Source organism: Stegostoma tigrinum, chromosome 2 (assembly GCF_030684315.1).
Source record: "Stegostoma tigrinum isolate sSteTig4 chromosome 2, sSteTig4.hap1, whole genome shotgun sequence".
NCBI lineage: Eukaryota > Metazoa > Chordata > Chondrichthyes > Orectolobiformes > Stegostomatidae > Stegostoma > Stegostoma tigrinum.
Window position 1 is genome coordinate 8,878,724 of NC_081355.1, and position 22,494 is coordinate 8,901,217.

Sequence of the window (22,494 nt, forward strand, 5' to 3'; positions counted from 1 at the left end):
TACTTACACAATTCACTTGGTACTGGTTCCTGCTTGGTTCAAATGAAGCCCAGCCCAACAGGACATGAAACAGGGCCCACTAGCTTTTAAACCATGCATATACTTCTATATCGGACATCAATTGAAACTTGGCTCAGGTAATAATCTTTGTTACCTTTGTGGACCTGCTTTCTAATTTAGCTCTGAGTTGCTCATAATCCCTCAACAGAGGTTTGTCATTCTTTGAAATTCCCTGCCCAGGCAGCAATGGAGGTCTGAGTCATGGAATATAGTCAGGGCTGAGTTCAATAGATTTTTGATCCATAACGGAGTCAAAGATTATAGGTGACAGACAAGAAAGTGGAGTTGAGGCCTTGATGAGATCAATCCGGATCTTATTGAACTGTGGAGTGGACCTGAGGAGCAGACCTGAAGAGCTGACTGGCCTCCTCCAGCTCCTAGTTCTTATGTTAACTCGGCCAGAATTAGCTTGCATTGACAAATGCTTAAGGACCAACTTTCAGGTCAGCTTAAAATACCGGCCTTCTATTCAATGAAGACGAATTATTCCCCCTCCCTTTTCCTGTAACAGGAAGGATATTATTAAACTGAAGAGGTTTCAGAATAAATTCACCAGGATGTTTTCAGGCATGGAGAGTTTGAGTTACAAAGAGAAGCTGGCTAGGCTGGGACTTTGCTCAATGGAGTGTAAGAGATTGAGGGGTAACCTTATAGAGGTTTATAAAATCATGAGGGGTACAGATAAGGTGAATGTCACATATCTTTTCTCTTGTGTGGAGGGTTTCAAGACTGGGGGAATATTTTTAGGGTGAGAGGAGAAAGATTTACAAAAGACATGAGAGGGTACATTTTCACAGAGAGTCATTCATGCATGGAATGAACTTCCAGAGAAACTAGGGGATGTCAGTACAGTTACAACATTTAAAAGACGTTTGGATAAGTACATGAATAAGAAATGTTTGGAAGATCAATTACAGTCAGATGGGACTAGCTGAGTTTGGGATCATGGTCGCCATGGGCTGGTTGGACTGAAGAGTCTGTTTCTCTGACTCCATGACTCCTCAGCTTCCCTATCCATGTCTTCCCTACCTGCAACTGTTCTGTGCTGCACATACTAGTTGCAACAATGTGATCACATTCTCTGGGCTCCGGATGCTGATGTGTCATCTGAAAGCATTCAATTCTTCCCCAGTTCCAGTCATAGAGTCACAGAATTATATAGCATGGAAACAGATCCTTCGGTCCAACCAGTCCAAGCTGAACATAATCCCAAACTAAAAACTCGTCCCAGCTGCCTGCTCTTGGCCCATATCCCTCCAAACCTTTCCTAATCATGTACTTATACAAATATCTTTTAAACATTTTATTGTATCCATATCCACCACTTCCTCAGGCTAATGGTAAGATTCTTAGTAGTGTAGATGAGTGGAGAGATCTCGGTGTCCATGTACACAGATCCTTGAAAGTTGCCACCCAGGTTGACAGGGCTGTTAAGAAGGCATACAGTGTTTTAGCTTTTATTAATAGAGGGATCGAGTTCCGGAACTAAGAGGTTATGGTGAAGCTGTACAAAGCTCTGGTGCAGCTGCACTTGGAGTATTGCATACAGTTCTGGTCACTGCATTATAAGAATGATGTGGAAGCTTTGGAAAGGGTGCAGAGGAGATTTACTAGGATGTTGCCTCGTATGGAGGGAAGGTCTTACAAGGAAAGGCTGAGGGGCTTGAGGCTGTTTTCATTAGAGAGAGAAGAAGGTTGAGAGGTGACTTAATTGAAACATATAAAATAATCAGAGGGTTAGATAGGGTGGATAGGGAGAGCCTTTTTCCTGGGATGGTGACAGCGAGTACGAGGGGGCATAGCTTTAAATTGAGGGGTGATAGATATAGGACAGACGTCAGAGGTAGTTTCTTTACTCAGAGAGTAGTAAGGGAATGGAACGCTTTGCCTGCAACGGTAGTAGATTTGCCAACTTTAGGTACATTTAAGTCGTCACTGGATGAGCATATGGACGTACATGGAATAGTGTAGGTTAAGTGGGCTTGAGATCGGTATGACAGGTCGGCACAACATCGAGGGCCGAAGGGCCTGTACTGTGCTGTAATGTTCTATGTTCGGTGTAAGTTCATACCACATGCAAACACCCTCTATGTAAAATATTTGCCCCCACGTCTTTTTTTAAAATCTCTTTCCTCTCACCTTAAAAACGTGCCCCTTAGTCTTGAAATCCCCCATCCTATGGAAAACACAACTATCCAGTTTTCCAAATCTTCTTTTATCCCATGCAAAACTTCATCATTCCTGCCTCTTCCCTTGACACCTCACCTTCCTACACCTTACGTCCTTTCAGCCACCACCTCATGCTCTGTTCTACCTGCCCCCTCCGCAATTCACCCTTAACCTTAGGATAACCAACTCACACTACTCTCTTCCACTGGTCTATGCTGGTCTGCAGCATTAGACATTCATGATCCAACTATTGCCATCCCTGTAGCCACACTACCTTGTCTTAACTCCCTGAGTGCATTAATCCGTGAAGATCAAGGAAACAATTTTTGAAAAGATATTCAACTGCCTTCAACAAGAATTTCAACAATTTAACTAGCATCCGCTGTTTTTGTATGACAGCATACTCAACTTGTTTCTGGCTTTGTTGTAGCTCTTTGACTAAAATGATGCAACTTTCAGCTCCAAGGCCAGTACAATTGCAATATATCCCAAAATAACTAAAATCAGTCTACAAATGGAGAGTAAATAACCTTAATGCCTGAAGGTGTTCCAACAAATTATAATCTAACAGTAAAATATTCAAGAAACATACCATCAAGTTGCAGCCATCCAATAATCATCTGTCGCATTCATGTCTGAATATTATTTAAACATGAAGCTGATTTCTCTTATCACCCATTGTAAGTGAATATTAAAGCCTCTAATTGAGGTTACTGTATTACCTTTGCAAAGGGTCTTTCTGAAGCAATTCTTCAACCAAAGCAAGAAACTCAATGGATGGTTTTTGTCCAGTCGATTCTAACAGACAATAGTAATATTTTAGACTTGACAGCAATTTGTCCATAACTAGCAGGTTATTATGACAAAATACAATTTTCATACTAGGATAAATTCTTTTTAAAACTATTTACAAACCATACAAGTAAAGTTGGGTCAACTCCAATCAAGTCACACTGAACTGAGCAAACTGAGTCTGGACTCTTCTAGAAACTGACACAGTATCACGATTGTAAGTTGACTACAGCAATGAATTGAATAGTCCAAAGGTTAGGTGGAATTGCCATGCTAAAAATGTCCCTGTAGTATCCAGGGATGTGCAGGTTTGGTGGCTTAGCCATGGTTAAAAAAAACCCATGAGCAAATGAGGTGGGAGGGTGGGTTTGGGTAATATGTTGTTTCAGAGGGTTGGTGCAGGGTCAATGGGCTGCATGGCCTCTTTCTGCACTGCAGGGATTCTATGGTATTTGCTCTTAAAGATGTTTCATTTCTTGCCTGAAAGACAAATCTATCCAGCAGAATGATAGCTAGAAGAAAGAACATGTGTAAAATAGTCCACAAAGTCCTGCTATGGGAGGACCAAGAAAGGTCACTCAACAAGAGGATACATTAAAATATTTTCATATGTCCACACAAGGATAAGTTGACTCACTTTCTCTATGTGTTAGTTATAGCACATAGAGTCACAGAGTCATATAGCACAGAAACAGGTCCTTCGGCCAAACTCATCCATGTCGACCAGAGTTCCTAAACTGAATTAGTCCCATTTGCCTGCATTTGGCCCGTATCCCTCTAAACCCTTCCCATCCATGTGCCTGTCCAAATGACTTTTAAATGTTGTAACTGTACCCACTTCTACTACTTCCAACAGCAGCTGCTTGTTCCAAATATGCACCATCCACTGTACAAAAAGTTGCCTCTTAGGGCCCTTTTAAATCTTTCCCCTGTCACCTTAAGCCTATGCCCTCTAGTTTTGAATCCCCCTACCTTGGGGAAAAGACCTTGGCTATTCGCCTGATCTATGCCCCTCATGACTTCACAAACTTCTGCAACAGACTTCTTGTAGCACTGTTAGCAGGTTCTAAAATCCAATTGACAGGTTAGGAACTTAACTGCCCGACAATCTGTTCCTAATCTCTTCTGACAATTGTGCTCAAGGACCTCCTGTCCACTCACCTTCAATGAATTGCTGATCTAACTCGCCTCCACTACATTTTTGATTCTTAAGTTCTTGCTCGCTATCCTCGTGTTCCATTTTCGTTGTTCAAAATTGCAGCAATCGTATTCAACTGCTGCTTCTGGCAATTAAAGGGGTCAAGCTGCCTTTAAGAACAAGAGAGCAGCTGCTTCATGTGATGTTGGCACAATGGATTTAGAACCAAGGAAGAAATTATATGTTTCTTTTTCCATTGCACTCCTACATCGAAATACAAGTCCAGAGCACATTTACAACATGTTACTCCATACCTTTTACTGAATACTTACACACTACACAATGAATCAGACTATGACCCATATCTATTGGAAAGGAAAATAGGGAGAACAACAACAATATACAATTACACAGATCTATCAATGCAATAAATAACTTAGGGCACTCTGTGAATAGAAAATAAAAAGGCAAGCAGGCATCAAGCAACTGAAGTAGACATTAAGAGGAGTGACTATAAGATTGATCAAAAATCTGAGTTTCAAGAAACCTTTCAGAATGGGTTGGAAAGAATAAGATTAAAGCTGTCAAAGGCTCTTCCGCTAATGAAGAGGTATTACATAAACACATAGAGCAAGAGAATTAAAGAGTGTGGGTAAAAGTAATGTAGATACAATATTACATGGCCACAAAAAAGTTTTGGCCATGATTAGCAATTTAAATTTAATATTTGTAAGAGACCAGAAGTCAGTGCAAATCAGCAAAACTAGGATCAATGATGTTTGAATTTTGACCAAGACAGAATTAGATCATTTGAGTTTTGGTTAAATTAGAAGTTTACATTTGTAAAATTCCTTCCTTCCTTTACAAACCTAAGATGAAATTGCGTGGATATCTTTTCTGGCAGCAATGGGAATGAGGCAAAGGAACAATGGTTATCTTATATCGGCTTGGATTTTTTCCAAAATATTTTGAAAAATTACTGAACCTTGAGGTTTGAGTGGTGGTGGATTTTCACACAAAATCATCACATCCAATGCAGAAAGGTTTTCCGAAAAAAATGGTGGCTTTCCTGTTGAATAAGCATAGCAGTCATAAGTAACAAACTTTGTTATCAACGCAAATGGCGGTTCTAGGTTTCAACTTTTCCAAGAAGTAGTAACTCCTATATTTGCACGTTTTTCAAAATGACAGTCACAATTATCGGCAGTCTTTTGGCTGAGGTTTTAAAAAAACAAAAATGTGAAGTGGAGTCAAAGAGAAAGAAGGGTGGAAAAATTGGTAGTTATAGAATTCAACGTGTAAAACTTGTGACAGTCGTGACAGAGAATAAAAGTTTCAAATGAACATGTTAAAAACCAACCTGTGAACATCTCATACAGGACACAGCCTAGAGACCATAAATCACTGACTGGAGAATAATCTTCACCTTTCAGAATTTCAGGAGCCATATAAGTTGAAGACCCTAAAAAGTAAATTTGGATCAAGTGAAACATATCAAAATAACCTGAACAGTGCACTTGAAAGAAATATGTCTTTCTTGCAGGAGGGTCAAATTTTGCAAAAAACATGAACTTAAACCAGTTGACCTAGTCTACGTTCCATGAATCGACTGAGTTGTTTTCCACTTTCCAGAAAAGATAGGAGAAATTAGTGACACCCATGAATCTTTTTGTGACAAATATACTGTAATTCAGATAATAATTAAAATAGGAACATAGTAAACCCAAAAAAGGTAGGGTTTAATTCTGAAGAAATTTGGTCTGCTTGTGTAAATTAGCCTCAGAAATAAGGCAATATAGTGATTTTGGACCACATAGCAAACAATGCAACACTCTATCACTATCATCTTGGGATATCAGCATAAATATTGAGCTCAAATCTTAGAGTGGCTTGAAGTTAACAGTCTGATTTTTTAAAAATTCATTAACAGGTTGAGGGCGTTGTTGGCTGGGCAGAATTTATTGCCCATCCCTAATTGCCCAGAGGGCAGCTGGAGTCACACATAGGGCAGACCAGGTAAGGATGGAAGTTTCCTTCCCTAAAGGACATTAGTGAACAAATCAGTTTTTCCCCACAATTGACAATGGATTCACTGTCATGATTACGTTCTTTATTCCAGGTATTTATTGAATGCAAATTCAATCATCTGCCGTGGCAGGATTTGAACCCAGAATGTTAGCTGGGTCTCTGGATTAACAGTCCAGCGATAATACCACTAGGCCATTGCCTCCCCTATGCCAAGCCAATTAACTGACACTTCTATTTAATAAAGTTCATTAATCAATTTTGTTAGAAATGTAATTCTGAAAGCACAACTACTTACAATAAATTCATAAGTGATCTATTAACTGAAACCTTACAGCCTACCATGAATAAACATCAGAGATGGCTTTTAACCAGAGATGCTCAGATGACTCATACACAAGTGTGAAAAATAGGACAGGATAAGGGAACCCACTTTACCGATGTTTGGCTGCACCAGTGTCCAATTTTATTCCTTGCAACAGTTCAGGAAAATAGTCCGAAATTTTGCAACAACTTATCTTTTTTGGATGAGTCAGCTAACAAGTCACTACCAGGTATACAACTGAGTCATTCAGATGCAGAAGGTTGGTTGTTCACACTGCTTTACCTGATCTCAGCTCAAATACGTACAGGATATATTAGATTGGTCTTAGAGTTCAACTGTGAGAGAGGCATTAAGAATATAAGACACATTCCCAATCCTGACAATTATTCACTGAGTATTGCCAAGAAGTGCACATTTGAACGTCGGGTGAGGACAGAGCCCAACTCAACTCCGACGAAGAGGTGTCAAAACTCTGTTCCTCTCTACACAGATGCTACCTAAACTGCAATTTTGGATTTTACTATCAGCTATGATGAGATAAACTATGGTTCAAGGGTGATTTCAAATTTCATATCATGTATCAATCTTTTTTCCGAGTACTGCATGAGGGATTGTTACCTCGAGCCCGAATTTTAGACTTTGTTCTTTCTGTGCCACTATTGCTTTCAACCAAGTCATCTTCTCCACTAATTAATGAAAAGAATTCTTCCAGATTCTCTCCTTCCGCTTTGGCGAGACTGAAATTACTATATTTCAGTGTGCCTGAACCATCCAGTAATATCTGTATAAAGAAAAGGACTTGAGAAACTGGCAATGCTACAAGTGAAAGACATCTTTTGAACAGCACATTCGATCTTCAAAAAAAAATTTTCAAAATAAAACTGGTACCATCTTTTGTGCCACAGTGGGATTTAAATTTACGTCTTTATATTCCACCAAATAGCTTATCATTTACTGCAGCAACTTACTTATCTAGTACATTTAACACAGTAAAATGTCATGCAGCAATTTAGAGTTCCAAAAGGAGGGAAAAAAATGAAATGTCAAGCCAAAGAAAACATTGAGAGTGGTGACTGGAAGCTTGACCAAGGTTTCAAAGGAAGGCATTTAATGGTAAAAAAACACAGAGGTAAAGCCAGTGGAATTGCTTCTCTCAAAGGATCATGAATCTCTAGAATTCACTACTCAAGATTTGGCGGTCACCAGGACACTGAATAAATTTAAGCAGGATACAGAAACACTTGTAATTAGTAACGGAGCAGGTAGGAAAGTGGAGTTGAGATCCAATTAAACAGTACAGCAGGCTTGAGGGACTGAGTTGGTTACTCCTGTTTCTAGTTGTTCGGTTCATAGAAGATGGGGTGGGGAGCATGATGGTGCAACAGAGGTGTAAGTTGAGATGGTGGCTGTGGGAGTCCAATGCAGGAGGTCTAAGGCATTTGATTTCATGGGTTGACATCAGTGGGGTATGGGAGCATGGGGCTGAGGGGTGTGAGCAGGAGGAATGTTTTATTTTTTAATCTTTATTTTTAAACTTTGAACAACGAGAGGAAGATCCCAGTTTTTTGCCTTTTCTATCTCTTCACCAGGCATCCTCTTCAACTCCTTCTTGGTTGTCCATCTAACTTCCAATCCCACACTCCTGCACCAATCGTGGAACATTCAGGCAACCAGATCTAAAGCTCGGGTTTATGGAGCTGGGAATTCTCCCATCTCTGTGCACTCGACCCAGGAACAGAAATCAGGTCACAGGTGTTGCAAACTGCAAAGCAATGTTCCCACAGCAAAAATGCTACAACTTAAAACCCAAACACATCTATTCTTCTACTATCGCTAAAACTCTGAGTGTTATTTTATACAATAATATACATTTACCTTAGCAGGATTAAGATCACAAAAAATGATGCCCAGCTCATGAATACGGCGCAAACCCATCACCAAGTCAATACCAAACTGTCTAACTACATTTTCATGTAAATATTCATCTTGGGCAATGACCATTGCCAATGAGCCGCCTGCAATGAACAACACAGGATTAATGGTATGAAGATGGTAGTAAAAACACAAGAGAATACAACCTAGCTGATATTTCGGGCCTAGGCCCATCTGAATTTCTGAAAAAGGGTCTAAGCCCGAACCATCAGCCTTCCTGCTCCTCTGATGCTGCTTGGCCTGCTGTATTCATCCAGCTCTACATCTTGTTATCTCATAACTTTTTAGTATTTCCTACGCAATTCCTTCCTAAATAATTCAATGTATGACCTTTTATTGTTTTACGGGACAGAATAAATGAATGAACAGGTCGTTACCTATCTGTCAGTTTCACTTCTTTTAATTCAGTGAATATTGATATTGTTGGCTGGGCCAGCATTTAATGTCTATTCAAAGTTGCCCTCAAGAAGGTGATGTTGAATTGCAGTTCATTTGATCATAGTGCTGTTAGGAAGTTCCAGCATTTCAGCCAGGTAACACTGAATTACCAGCAATCTAGATCCAAAGAATGATAGCGTATCTTTTAGAGAGGAACATGCAGTTCGTAGCATTCCTATGTATTTGATGCCCTTGGCCTTCTAGATAGTACTAGTCATAGGTTCAGAAGGTGCTATCGAAACAGCCTTGGTGAACTTTTGCAGTGCATGTTGTAAGTGACATTTTATCCAAAGTCAAGGATGCTAGGGCTCTCAATTGACACCTTTTGCATGACTTTTATTAACAATTCATAAGTAGAATCTGTCATGCTAAATTCCTCACTTAGTATTTAAAAATGAACCAAACAGTTTAGAATTATGAAGCTATCATTTTTGCGGTAGTGACATATATCTGCAGTTGATGTCAAGACTGTCTTGAGCACAGAAAATCTTATTTAAAAACAGTAACTCAAAGCATTCAAGGTGCCTCTCAATGATTACTCTGAACGACTGATTGTTTGTGAAATCAAAGACCTCAGATTGGATGAATGAGCTAGAGAAGCAATCCCAAGCTTAGTCATAAAATCTTATTTCATCCAAGTTATGAGAACTAGAGATGTTGTGATGAACTGTTAACTTGGTTGTGCTGAAGTCTCAGAACAACTGCTTTCCTTAGAAATGAAAGTTCTACCAACTGAGTAAATACAAGTAAAAGTTTCTCTAACAAATAATCTCAATATTTGGTAAAACTGTTCAAAATGTAAATTTTTTTCAGACTTGTGTAGGGAATGCACAACTACTCAAACCAACAATGTAAAATGGTAATATTTTTACACATACTTAAAGCCTCTGCGTAATATTTTAAATGACACTTGAATTACCTGTGCACAGTTCCACAACAAGCCATAGGTGATTGCTAGTTTCATACCACTCATGAAATTGTACAATGTTCTGATGATCAACGCCATGAGTAAGTCGGACCTATATGAAATATACATTTCCAAATCAAATGCATACTTTTTTGTGATTAAGGAAAACACAATTTTTTTTTCATAAACTGAGGCACCTTGATGGGGGGTGAATAATCACAAAATAGGAATTGAATTTGAAATGCTCAGGCAAAAGAAGGGGCAAATCAAGAAAAGATGGATTAGGATAGCAGGAAAAGATAAACATTAGGGAAACCCACACCTGGCAAGTAATGAGAATGAATAAATAGACACAGTAATTATTACAAATTAATATGTCGTACTTTCAAAATATCAAGGTGGGCTGGGAGGGGTCGAAGGTAGATTGACATATCTGAAGCATCAAGGAACTAACCTTAAAAGGTACTTCTTTTATCACCATGTGGTATGGCAATTGCTCTTCCTGAGGCCAAAAGAAACTGCAGACAGTTGTAACACAGTCCTGTCCATTATGCAAATCAGCCTCCCATCCTTTGGCTTAATCTACACTTCCTGCTACTTCTCAAAAGCAACCAACATAATTAAAGACTCCTCCCACCCCAGTAATGCTCTCTTCCACCCTCTTCTGTCAGGCAGGAGATATAAAAGTTCATATACTTGTATAAACACTTTCAAGAACAGATTCTTCCCCACTGTTATCAATGGACCTCTTTCACGTTAATGTTGGTTTCTCCCTGGTCTTCTTGGCAGTTGTAATATTGTATCCTGAACTCCGTTCTGTTACCCTGATGCACTTGAATAGTATGATCTACCCGTAAAGCACGTATTTTTCGATGTCCCTTGGTACCATGATAATAATAAATCAAATCAAATCAAAGCAATATCAATAAAAGAAAAGATAGCAGAACAAGATAGCGGAACAGGGAAAAAGAGATATTCCTTGGAGGTTTGGCAGAGTTTTTGTCTTACAACCTGTACAGGAATGCAAGCAAGTAGCTAGGAGTCCAACATATCCAGCAACAATATACTTGTCCTTGGCACAATTTCTTCAAGGTCATTCTCAAACAACTACCATTCAGATAATGCCTTCAACATATCAAAATGTCCCAAGGGACTTCACAGCTGTGTAAATTGACAATGTTCAACGATGAACCAAGTATGGAGATATTACTGTTGGCCAGAAGATTGGTCAAAGAGCTTGAATTTAACAGCATCTGAAAGGAAAGAGCCAAAGAGATTTCAGAAAAAAAGGGCTGAAGAAACCATGAGCATCACCAAAAGAGCAAAGTAAATTGGGAAGGCACAACAAGTCACAATGGATGGCAGGAGAATTATTGCCAAATTGTAGAAGATACAAAGGGAGACAGGGATTGGAAAACAAGGACACATTATTGAAATTTGAAGTGCTACCATATTGTGGTAGCAGTATGGTGGTTCAGTGGTTAGCACTGCTGTCTCACAGTGCCAGGAACCCAGTTTCAATTCAAACCTTGGGCAACTGTCTGAATGGAGTATGCACAAGTATCTGTGTGAGTTTCCTCTGGATGCTCCGCCTTCCTCCCACAGTCTAAAGATGTATAGGTTAGGTGGATTGCTAATTTGTCCCATAATGTACGCAGGCTAATTGGGTTAGCCATGGTAGATGTGATAAATGGGAACTGCAGATGCTGGAGAATCCAAGATAATAAAATGCGAAGCTGGATGAACACAGCAGGCCCAGCAGCATCTCAGGAGCACAAAAGCTGACGTTTCGGGCCTAGACCCTTCAGAGAGGTGGATGGGGTGAGGGTTCTGGAATAAATAGGGAGAGAGGGGGAGGCGGACCGAAGATGGAGAGAAAAGAAGATAGGGGGAGGGTAGAGTATAGGTGGGGAGGTAGGGAGGGGATAGGTCAGTCCAGGGAAGACGGACAGGTCAAGGAGGTGGGATGAGGTTAGTAGGTAGGAGATGGAGGTGCGGCTTGGGGTGGGAGGAAGGGATGGGTGAGAGGAAGAACAGGTTAGGGAAGCAGAGACAGGCTGGGCTGGTTTTGGGATGCAGTGGGGGGAGGGGACGAACTGTTTTGGGATGCGGTAGGGCAAGGGGAGATTTTGAAGCTGGTGAAGTCCACATAGATACCATTGGGCTGCAGAGTTCCCAAGCGGAATATGAGGTGCTGTTCCTGCAACCTTCGGGTGGCATCATTGTGGCATTGCAGGAGGCCCATGATGGACATGTCATCTAAAGAATGGGAGGGGGGAGTTGAAATGGTTCGCGACTGGGAGGAGCAGTTGTTTGTTGCGAACTGAGTGGAGGTGTTCTTCAAAGCGGTTCCCAAGCCTCCGCTTGGTTTCCCCCAATGTAGAGGAAGCCACACCGGGTACAATGGATACAGTATACCACATTGGCAGATGTGCAGGTGAACCTCTGCTTAATATGGAAAGTCATCTTGGGGCCTGGGATAGGGGTGAGGGAGGAGGTGTGGGGGCAAGTGTAGCATTTCCTGCGATTGCAGGGGAAGGTGCCGGGTGTGTGGGGTTGGAGGGCAGTGTGGAGCGAACAAGGGAGTCACGGAGAGAATGGTCTCTCCGGAAAGCAGACAAGGGTGGGGATGGAAAAATGTCTTGGGTGGTGGGGTCGGATTGTAGATGGCGCAAGTGTCGGAGGATGATGCGTTGTATCCGGAGGTTGGTGGGGTGGTATGTGAGAACGAGGGGGATCCTCCTGGGCGGTTGTGGCGGGGGCGGGGTGTGAGGGATGTGTTGCAGGAAATGAGGGAGACGCGGTCAAGGGCGTTCTCGACCACTGTGGGGGGAAAGTTGCGGTCCTTGAAGAACTTGGACATCTGGGACGTGCGGGAGTGGAATGTCTTATTGTGGGAGCAGATGCAGCAGAGGCGGAGGAATTGGGAATAGGGGATGGAATTTTTGCAGGAGGGTGGGTGGGAGGAGGTGTATTCTAGGTAGCTGTGGGAGTCGGTGGGCTTAAAATGGACATCAGTTACACGCTGGTTGCCTGAGATGGAAACTGAGAGGTCCAGGAAGGAACCCTCAACAACTTCTCTTTCAATTCCTCCCACTTCCTACAGACAAAGGGGGTGGCCATGGGCACCTGGAAGGGCCCCAGCTATGCCTGCCTCTTTGTAGCTTACGTGGAACAGTCCCTCTTCCACACCTACACAGGCCCCAAACCCCACCTCTTCCTCCGTTACATTGATGACTGTATCGGCGCCACCTCTTGCTCCCCAGAGGAGCTCGATCAGTTCATCCACTTCAACAACACCTTCAGTTCACCTGGGCCACCTCCAGCGCATCCCTCACCTTCCTGGACCTCTCAATCTCCATCTCAGGCAACCAGCTTGTAACTGATGTCCATTTCAAGCCCACCAACTCCCACAGCTACCTAGAATACACCTCCTCCCACCCACCCTGCTGCAAAAATTCCATCCCCTATTCCCAATTCCTCCGCCTCTGCCGCATCTGCTCCCACAATGAGGCATTCCACTCCCGCACATCCCAGATGTCCAGGTTCTTCAAGGACCGCAACTTTCCCCCCACAGTAGTCGAGAACGCCCTTGACCGCGTCTCCCGCATTTCCCGCAACACATCCCTCACTCCCCGCCCCCGGCACAACCGCCCAAAGAGGATCCCCCTCGTTCTCACACACCACCCCACCAACCCACCAACCTCCGGATATAACGCATCATCCTCCGACACTTCCGTCATCTACAATCCGACCCCACCACCCAAGACATTTTTCCATCCCCACCCTTGTCTACTTTCCGGAGAGACCACTCTCTCCGTGACTCCCTCGTTCACTCCACACTGCCCTTCAAACCCACCACACCCGGCACCTTCCCCTGCAACCGCAGGAAGTGCTACACTTGCCCCCACACCTCCTCACTCACCCCTATCTCAGGCCCCAAGATGACTTTCCATATTAAGCAGAGGTTCACCTGCACAACTGCCAATGTGGTATACTGTATCCATTGTACCTGGTGTGGCTTCCTCTACATTGGGGAAACCAAGCGGAGGCTTGGGGACCGCTTTGAAGAACACCTCCGCTCGGTTCGCAATAAACAACTGCACCTCCCAGTCGCGAACCATTTCAACTCCCCCCTCCCATTCTTTCGATGACATGTCCATCGTGGGCCTCCTGCAGTGCCACAATGATGCCACCCAAAGGTTGCAGGAACAGCAACTCATATTCCGCTTGGGAACCCTGCAGCACCATGGTATCAATGTGGACTTCACCAGCTTCAAAATCTCCCCTTCCCCCACTGCATCCCAAAACCAGCCAAGCTCGTCCCGCCTCCCTAACCTGTTCTTCCTCTCACCCATCCCTTCCTCCCACAGCAAGCCGCACCTCCATTTCCTACCTACTAACCTCATCCCACCTCCTTGACATGTCCGTCTTCCCTGGACTGACCTATCTCCTCCCTACCTCCCCACCTATACTCTCCTCTCCACCTATCTTCTTTTCTCTCCATCTTCGGTCCGCCTCCCCCTCTCTCCCTATTTATTCCAGAACCGTCAGCCCATCCCCCTCTCTGGTGAAGGGTCTGGGCCTGAAACGTCAGCTTTTGTGCTCCCGAGATGCTGCTTGGCCTGCTGTGTTCATCCAGCTTCACACTTTATTATCTTAGCCATGGTAGATGCAGGGTTACAGGGACAGGGTAGAGGGTTGTGTCTGAGTGGGACACACTTTGGAGGGTCAATGCAAACTCAATAAGCAGAATGGCCTCTTTCAGCACTGCACGGATTCTGAGATCCTATGTCGGGAATTAACAATATAATGATGGACGAACAGAACTTGGTCAAGTCAGGATAAAGGCAGCTGAGGTTTAGATAAGCTCAACATTTTGGAAATGGTAGGCCGGTCAAGAAAGCATTGAACAACTTTTCAAGTCTGGAGCTATTAAGATCTTTAAAGATTTACAGAAATGTGTGTAACATTTCAGTTTCAGCATTAATGACAAGATGCAAAGTTCAATTTTTACTCTATATGGGGTTATTGGATCTCAATCAGGACAACAGGTGGTGTATGAAAAGTGAGAAAAGTACCAGTTGTGGTTCCCGCATGTGATCATTTTCTTTTTATTCAGTCATGGAATGTGAGCATCTCTGCTATGGCCAGTATTTACTGCCCAGAGAGCTGTTAAGAGTCAACCACACTACTGTGTTTCTGGAGTGACATGTAGACCAGATCAGGTAAAGATAGCAGATTTCCTTCTCTAAAGGACATTGGTGCACATGATGGCTTTTCCAGACAATTAACAATGGTTTCATGGTCCATCATTAGACCCTTATTTCTACCATGTCCCCAGAATATTAGCTGAGTTTCTCAATTAATAGTCCAGCAATAACACTACAAGGCCATTGCCTCTGTTATGGGGAAATATTAGCTAAAGACAAGTTATGACTCAGTTGTGTCACCACCAATTTAAATGATGGCCGTGGTTGCACTCTTTCCTTTCAGCCAATAGTCATGTTCCATGCCAGAGACATAAGTGCATGAGCTTTACTAACAATTCAGTGTGGGACTGTGGAAGTGCTGCAGTGTTAGAGGCACCAACTCGTGGAGGAGACTTTAAACTTAACTTTATCCTCCTGAAGATAATATTTTAAAGAGCAAGAGATGTTCTTCCCAGTGTCCAGGTTAATATTTATCACTAAAATATACCAGAAAATACTTGTTCATTATTTCATCGCTTTTAATTGCACCATACAAATTGACTATTGCGTTCTCCTCCAGTACAACTGGAACTACACTTCAAAAATAATTTATTGCTGTAAAGCAATGTCTTGTGACTGTGAAAAGTACAATATAAATGTAAGTTTTTCCAAAAGTGGCATTTCCCAGATAATATTTACAGAGTAATCGGAATGCACAGAAACGGACACTCTGGTCAACTCGTCCATGTCAACCAGATATCCTGTGTAAATCTGGGCCCATTTGCCAGAAATTGGCATATATCCCTCTAAACCCTTCCCATTCATGTACCCATCCAGATGCCTTTTAAATGCTGCAATTACACCAACCTTAGAGATAATAGGACCTGCAGATGGTGGAGAATCTGAGACTGGGAGGTGCAGCTGTTGATTGCGAACCGAGCATAGGTGTTCTGCAAAGTGGTCCCCAAGCCTCCACTTGGTTTCCCCGATGTATAGGAGGCCACAACGGGAACAATGGATGCAGTATACCACATTAGCAGATGTGCAGGTGAGCATCTGGTTGACGTGGAAAGTCTTCTAGGGGCCTGGGATGGGGGTTGGCAGGGAGGGTGGAGTGCTGGGACAGGTGTAGCACTTCCTGCGGTTGCAGGAAAATGTGTCAGGTGTAGTGGGGCAGGACGGGAGTGTGGAGCGGAAAAGGGAGCCACGGAGAGAGTGGTCCCCCGTGACTGGAAGCAGATAAGGGTGGGGAGGGAAAAACGTCTTTGAGGATGGGGTCGGATTGCAATTGGATCCAGAGGTTGGTGAGGTGGTGCATGAAGATGAGGGGGATTCTGTTTTGGTTGTTATTGCGGGGAGGGGTTGTGGGGGATAAATTGCAGGAAATGCGGGAGACACAGTCGAGGGCATTCTCGACCACTGTGGGGGGGGGATGTAGTCCTTGAAAAACGAGGACATCTGAGATGTATGGAAGTGGAATGCCTCAGCCTGGGAATAGATGCGGGACCGCTTTGCAGAACACCTACGCTCGGTTCGCACTAAACAACTGCATCTCCCAGTCGTGAACCATTTCAACTCCCCCTCCCATTCCTCACACGACAAGACCATCCTGGGCCTCCTGCAGTGCCACAACAATGCTCCCGGAGGTTGTGGGAACAGCAACTCACATTCTGCCTGGGAACCCTGTAGCCCAACGAATATCCCCTCCCCCTACCACATCCCAAAACCAGCCCAGCTCGTCCCCGCCTCCCTAACCGGTCCTTCCTGCCACCTCAAGCCCCACCCCCACCTCCTACATACTAACCTCATCCCACTCCCTTGACTTGTCCGTTCGCCCTGGACTGACCTATCTCCTCTCTACCTCCTCACCTACACTCATCTTTACTGGCTCCATCCCCGCCTCTTTGACCTGTGTCTCCTCTCCACCTTTTTCTCTTCTATCCATCTTCTATCCGCCTCCCCCTCGCTCCCGATTTATTTCAGAACCCCTTTCCCCTCCCCCATTTCTGAAGAAGGGTCTAGGCCGGAAATATCAGCCTTCCTGCTCCTCTGGCGTTGCTTGGCCTGCTGTGTTCATCCAGCTCTACACCTTGTTATCTCTATTACACCAGCCTCCACCTCTTCCTCTGGCAGCTCATTCCATACAATCACCACCCTCTGTGTGAAAAAGTTATCCGATAGGTCCCTTTTAAATCTTTCCCCTCTCAGCTATGCCCTCTAGTTTTTGAAATCTCAAATGGCACGCTAGGGAAAAGACCATAGATAATGGAACTGCAGATGGTGGAGAAACCAAGATAACAAAGTGTGGGGCTGGATGAAAACAGCAGGCCAAGCAGCATCTCAGGAGCACAAAGACCATGTCTGTTTACCCTATCCATGCCTCTCATGATTTTATAAACCTCTATAAAGGTCACCCCTCAGCTTCTGACACTCCAGGGAAAATAGCCCAACCTATTCACCCTCTCCCGAAAGCCCTCAATCCCTGGCAACATCCTTGTTGTTTTCTGAATGCTTTCCAGTTTCACAATATCCTTCCTACAGTAGGGAGACCAGACTTGCATGCAGTATTTCAAAAGTGGCCTAACTAATGTCCTGTACACAATACACAGATCATTAAAGGCAAGCAAACCAAACATGTTCTTCATTATCCTATCTACCTGTGACTCCACCTTTGAGGAACTATGAACCTGCACTCCAAGGTTTCTTTGTTCAGTAACACTCCCCAGGACCTTACCATTAAGTGTATAAGTCCTGCCCTGATTTGCCTTTCCAAAATGCAGTACCTCACATTTAGTCTCAGCTTATACATCATATAAGGTCCACTTAATTAACACCAGCGTAATAATACCCCAAAAAGAAATATGAATGTTACCTAAAACGGATAAGAAAAGGCAAGTTACGATTATGTACTTTGTATTTGTTATCACAACTTTATGTTAATTCAAAAGGTGAAGAATGAGAAAAATAATGCCTACTTTCCACCAATATAAGACATTCACACTCTATCACCTCTCACAAATTTTTCCATCAATTATTACATTTTAAAAACTATTTGCAAAGGACTACTACGGGGTACCCAATCTTCTGCCAGCATTCTACCTTTACCTGACATCAGTGGTAGCTGCTGAGAAAAATTTCATAATACCAGCAGCCATTCAGTCGTTTGCTGACGTATCCACTCATCTTGTCAACCTTGACAATGAGTACAGGCTGGCTCTTGTTTACGTTACAGTCCAATCTGACTCAGGTCTCACTTGATGTTCGTTCATTTGAACTTCCAGTAGCCATCACTGGGCAGAAATCAGGCTCCTGGGGAAATTATTTCCCTCTTTGTTATTCTGGCATCACAAAGACAATATCCCTCTTGCCCAATGGAGATCAGCTAATTTAACACTCAATCTCCTAAATCTCTACCACTATATTCCAATATAAAAGCATAACTATCTCCAACAGAACTAAAGCAACACAGCCCAGGTTAGCAACATAAATTCAAGAAGCCAAGGCCTATTCTGTTGACAGTATATTAGGTCCACAATGCTCGGTGCCAATATGCTTTCTGAATTATCAGGGAATTCAAATTCTAATGCTATAATCTAGTAATACTTACTCTGTTCGTGATCTCTGGCCGTTTTGATTTGTCAATACATAAAATTGCTACAAAGTTGATAGTTCCCTTTCTTCTGCCTTTGTAAACGGTTGACTTATTTCCTTTTCCAATTTCCTCATAAAGGACAAAGTTTTCCATTTTTGTTGTTGTACATTTATCAACTGATAAAGGAAGTGACAAATAATTATGACCACAAATACACAATAAAGTTACAACTGATGTCCTATCTTTGAAATTTCAAAGACGGTGATCTCAGCATCAAGCCATGGGTACAAAAGGAGACATTCATCAATTGTTAATTTACAAGACTGGAACTCCAAAACATAATTTCATATCCCATCATCAGCTGAGCATGTGATGAGATACGAAAGGAAATCAGGATTTGAAAAACTAGTGTCACCAATGGCCATCTGGTAACTAACAGTTTGTCACACCCAGGTCGTAAGAGAAAGTAAAGAGTTATCCTTATTTGGTCCAGCCAAATGACAAGCAGAGGTGAGGCGCCATTGGGAGTTAGTGAATGGCAAAGTCACAAACTATGTTGGAATACAAGGGTGACAATTTCAAATTTACAGCACTGAGGCATATAAAGTCAGTGTGGTTCAGCAAGGACAGAGGTAGTATATGAGCAGGATTTAATGGAGGAAATGTGAAAAACAAAAGATTTGAAAGAGGCGCTGTTAGGCTGATACTCCATTGTAGGATGAAGCAATTGCTGTACTGTCAGGGATGCCATATTTCTGTAAAGCAATAAAATTGAGGTTCCATTTGTCCTCTTAGGTGGATGCAAAAAACAAATCAGCACTTTTCAAAGAAGGGTAAGGGGAATTTGAAAAAAAATTCTCTCAATCATCAGATTATACAGTTGTTACACACAGGACCTTGCTGTGTAAATGTGATGGCCATAGTTACCATATTGTAGTTCCATTTCCACTTTCAAAACGTACCTCTACAGCTGCAAAATGGTTTGGTACGGCCTGAGGACATGAAAGATGCATTTTTAAAAATTATAGGAGAGCTACAAGGATGCAATAGATCGCTTCAGGTTATACGCATGACAGCTGGGAATATCAGAAGCAGTTAGGATGAAGTTGGCTGCGAACTGGGCAACATTGAGAAGTACGGAATCTTTCTGATGGAGAGCAGACAAATGTGCAAAAGGTAATGGGAACTGCAGATGCTGGAGAATCCAAGATAACAAAGTATGGAGCTGGATGAACACAGCAGGCCAAGCAGCATCTCAGGAGCACAAAAGCTGACGTTTCGGGCCTAGACCCTTCATCAGAGCCTCTGATGAAGGGTCTAGGCCCGAAACGTCAGCTTTTGTGCTCCTGAGATGCTGCTTGGCCTGCTGTGTTCATCCAGCTCCACACTTTGTTATCTTAGACAAATGTGCAAGCTCACTCAGGTTTGAACAGAATGCTGCAGTTGTGAATACTCTCTTGTTCATCCAAAGTAGGAGTAGTGGTGTGTAGCATGTCCCAAAGTGAAGTTTTGGTCTTCCCCATGTTTCACTCAGAAATTTTGGCTCAGCATATTCTGGACCCAATTCTACTGAAGCAGTCTGCCAACACAGAGGAGTTACAAAAAGATGATGGTGAGGTATAGCCAGTGTCCATGAATGGTTTTATTCTTGTATCAGATGTACATCACTGGCAAGGCTGGTGTTTGTTGCACCCCCACTTCCAGTTGCCCTTGAACATATTGGCTCTCCAGACTACTGCAAAGCACAATTATGAATCAACCACGAGTGGCAAATCCAAAATCACATATAGGCCAGGCAGGTACAGCAAATTTCTTTCCCTGAAGGACATTTGTGAGCCAGAATAGTATTTATGGCAATTGACATTGATTATATGGTCACCATTAAGTTAGCTTTTAATTCTAGATATTATTGAATTGTGCAGCACAATGGTTAGCACTGCTACCTCACAGGACCAAGGACCCAAGTTTGATTCCTGCCCTTGGCAGCTTGGGGGGAGGGGGGGAGGGGGGGGGTGCTATCTGTGTGAAGTTTGCATGTTCTCCCTGTGTCTGTGTGGGTTTCTGCTGGATATTTCAGTTTCCATTCAAAAAGTTTAAAGATGAGCACCTGAAGTTGATTGGTCATGCTAACTTGCTCCAGAGTTTGCAGGCGAGGTGGATTACTCTAGTTAATGTGGGAATAGGTTGGGGGAAATCGGTCTGAATGGGTTGCCCTTCAGAGAGTTGGTGCAGTCAATGGGCCAAACGGTCTTTATCTGCACTGTAAGGTTTCTATGAATTGAAATTTCACCCATGCCCCCAATAACATCAGAAATCACACAACACCAGGTTGTAGTCCAACAGGTGTTAGTGAGAGAGGTGGCATCAGACACAGAATTTTTTATAAAAGATTAAAGGGTTACACAAATGATGAGGACGTATCAAACAAACCTAAAATGCTGTTAAATATTTAATCAGTTAGAAGGTTTTAAATTAATAATATGTATACATAGACCTTGAAATTTCTTTCAAGTCATTGCCCTGAGAGAACTAAAGGTTTGATCAATGTAAAGAAGAGGTGATATTTTAGGTCAGACAATGCATGTTAGGTGAGACCTTGTTTAGAACCAGTTTGTGTTTTGGTTTGGATTCAGACTGGTTTTATTTCTAAAGTAGGAATTTATAAAAACGTTACATTGACTGACTGTCTATAAATTGTGCGCTTTTTAAACAAAATAGAATGAATCTGGAAATACAAATTCACCCATAAATTTAGATTTGTGTGTGTGCGTGTGCATGTACGCATGTGTATCAACTCTTCTTTACACTGATAAAACCTTTAGTTCTCTCAGGACAGTAACTTCAAAGAAATTAAAGGATTAACATATACATATTAATCAATTAAAACCTTCTAACTGGTTAAAGATTTAACAGGATCTTAGGTTGTTCAATACATCCTCCTCAGTTGTCTGATCCTTTTGAGCTTTTACTTACAAATTCTGTCTGATGCCACCCCTCTCATCAGCACCTGAAGAAGGAGCAAGGCTCAAAAAGCCTGTGTTTTCAAATAAATGTGTTGGACTATAACCTGGTGTGGTGTGATTTCTGACCTTGTCCACCCCAGTCCAACACTAACACTTCTACATCACGCCAAAGACACCAGCCTGAGCCTCTGGATTATTAATCTCTCCTATATTACTATCAACTTCTCCCCGGACACTCGCGGACCATCGCCCGCTTCCCGGGCACTCGCTGACCATCACCTCCCTCCCCGGACACTCACCGACCATCAGCTCGCGCTCCAACCGTTGATGCTGCGTTGACTCCGCCGGATGTGTGATGTGTCTGAACCACTATTTGCAAATAGGGGAGGTTGATCTTCCTGTGACCTCCTCAACGCGGCGGTAAAGGCGCAACCATCGCCTGCAATTCTGCCAACCATTGAATTTGAAATGTAAACTACTACAATATGTGTTCCAGCTGTGGACCTCTGAAACTGTATGGAACCGTCCTTTCAACTCCGATCTTTCCTCCCTTCTTCTGGGTAAAGGATGGATCTTTTCCTTGGTTACCGCTGAGGCGATTGCTCGTGGCAACCGAGCCCAGATTGACAGGAACAAAGCCCAGAGACACGTGGCAGTTAGAGTGTAGTTGCTGGCTACCTTGCAGAAAGAAAAGGCACATTATCAATATTTGAAAAGTTTATTGAAACTAAAACTTGGAATGCATTGTTCCTTCCAGTTTTAATATTTAAAAAAAGACCAATTATAACTAGGAATAGTCCATTTCGATAGTCAGAATAATGGATTATCAAAGAGTTATAGACAATCAAAATTAAGATTTTTATTGTAAAGTTTATTGCTTGAACTTCATTAATAAGGAGATACTTGTGTTCTGTGAATGGAGATGTCACTCTACTTAGCAGAGAAGAGGGGGGAAGAAAGA

At 42.7% G+C, this 22,494-nt stretch overlaps 1 protein-coding gene across 3 annotated transcripts in view; it reads right to left on the bottom strand.

Annotated features, from left to right (window-relative positions):
• Positions 1–21,882, bottom strand: part of ulk4 (unc-51 like kinase 4) — a 416,752-nt gene extending 394,870 nt beyond the window's left edge. The window contains exons 1-9 of one of the 3 annotated variants that reach the window (XM_048563177.2): positions 21,833–21,880; positions 19,533–19,562; positions 18,586–18,746; positions 9,799–9,898; positions 8,385–8,524; positions 7,128–7,290; positions 5,520–5,621; positions 5,145–5,228; positions 2,952–3,027 (exon numbers count right to left, since the gene is read on the bottom strand). In XM_048563177.2, the coding sequence (XP_048419134.2) occupies positions 2,952–3,027; positions 5,145–5,228; positions 5,520–5,621; positions 7,128–7,290; positions 8,385–8,524; positions 9,799–9,898; positions 18,586–18,746; positions 19,533–19,562; positions 21,833–21,839 (863 nt within the window). In that variant the 5' untranslated portion in view covers positions 21,840–21,880. Of the gene's footprint in view, positions 1–2,951; positions 3,028–5,144; positions 5,229–5,519; positions 5,622–7,127; positions 7,291–8,384; positions 8,525–9,798; positions 9,899–18,585; positions 18,747–19,532; positions 19,563–21,832 lie in introns of those variants that run through there. The other 2 variants (XM_059652139.1, XM_059652146.1) reach the window with 2 other exon arrangements.
• Positions 21,883–22,494: the final 612 nt, after the last annotated feature.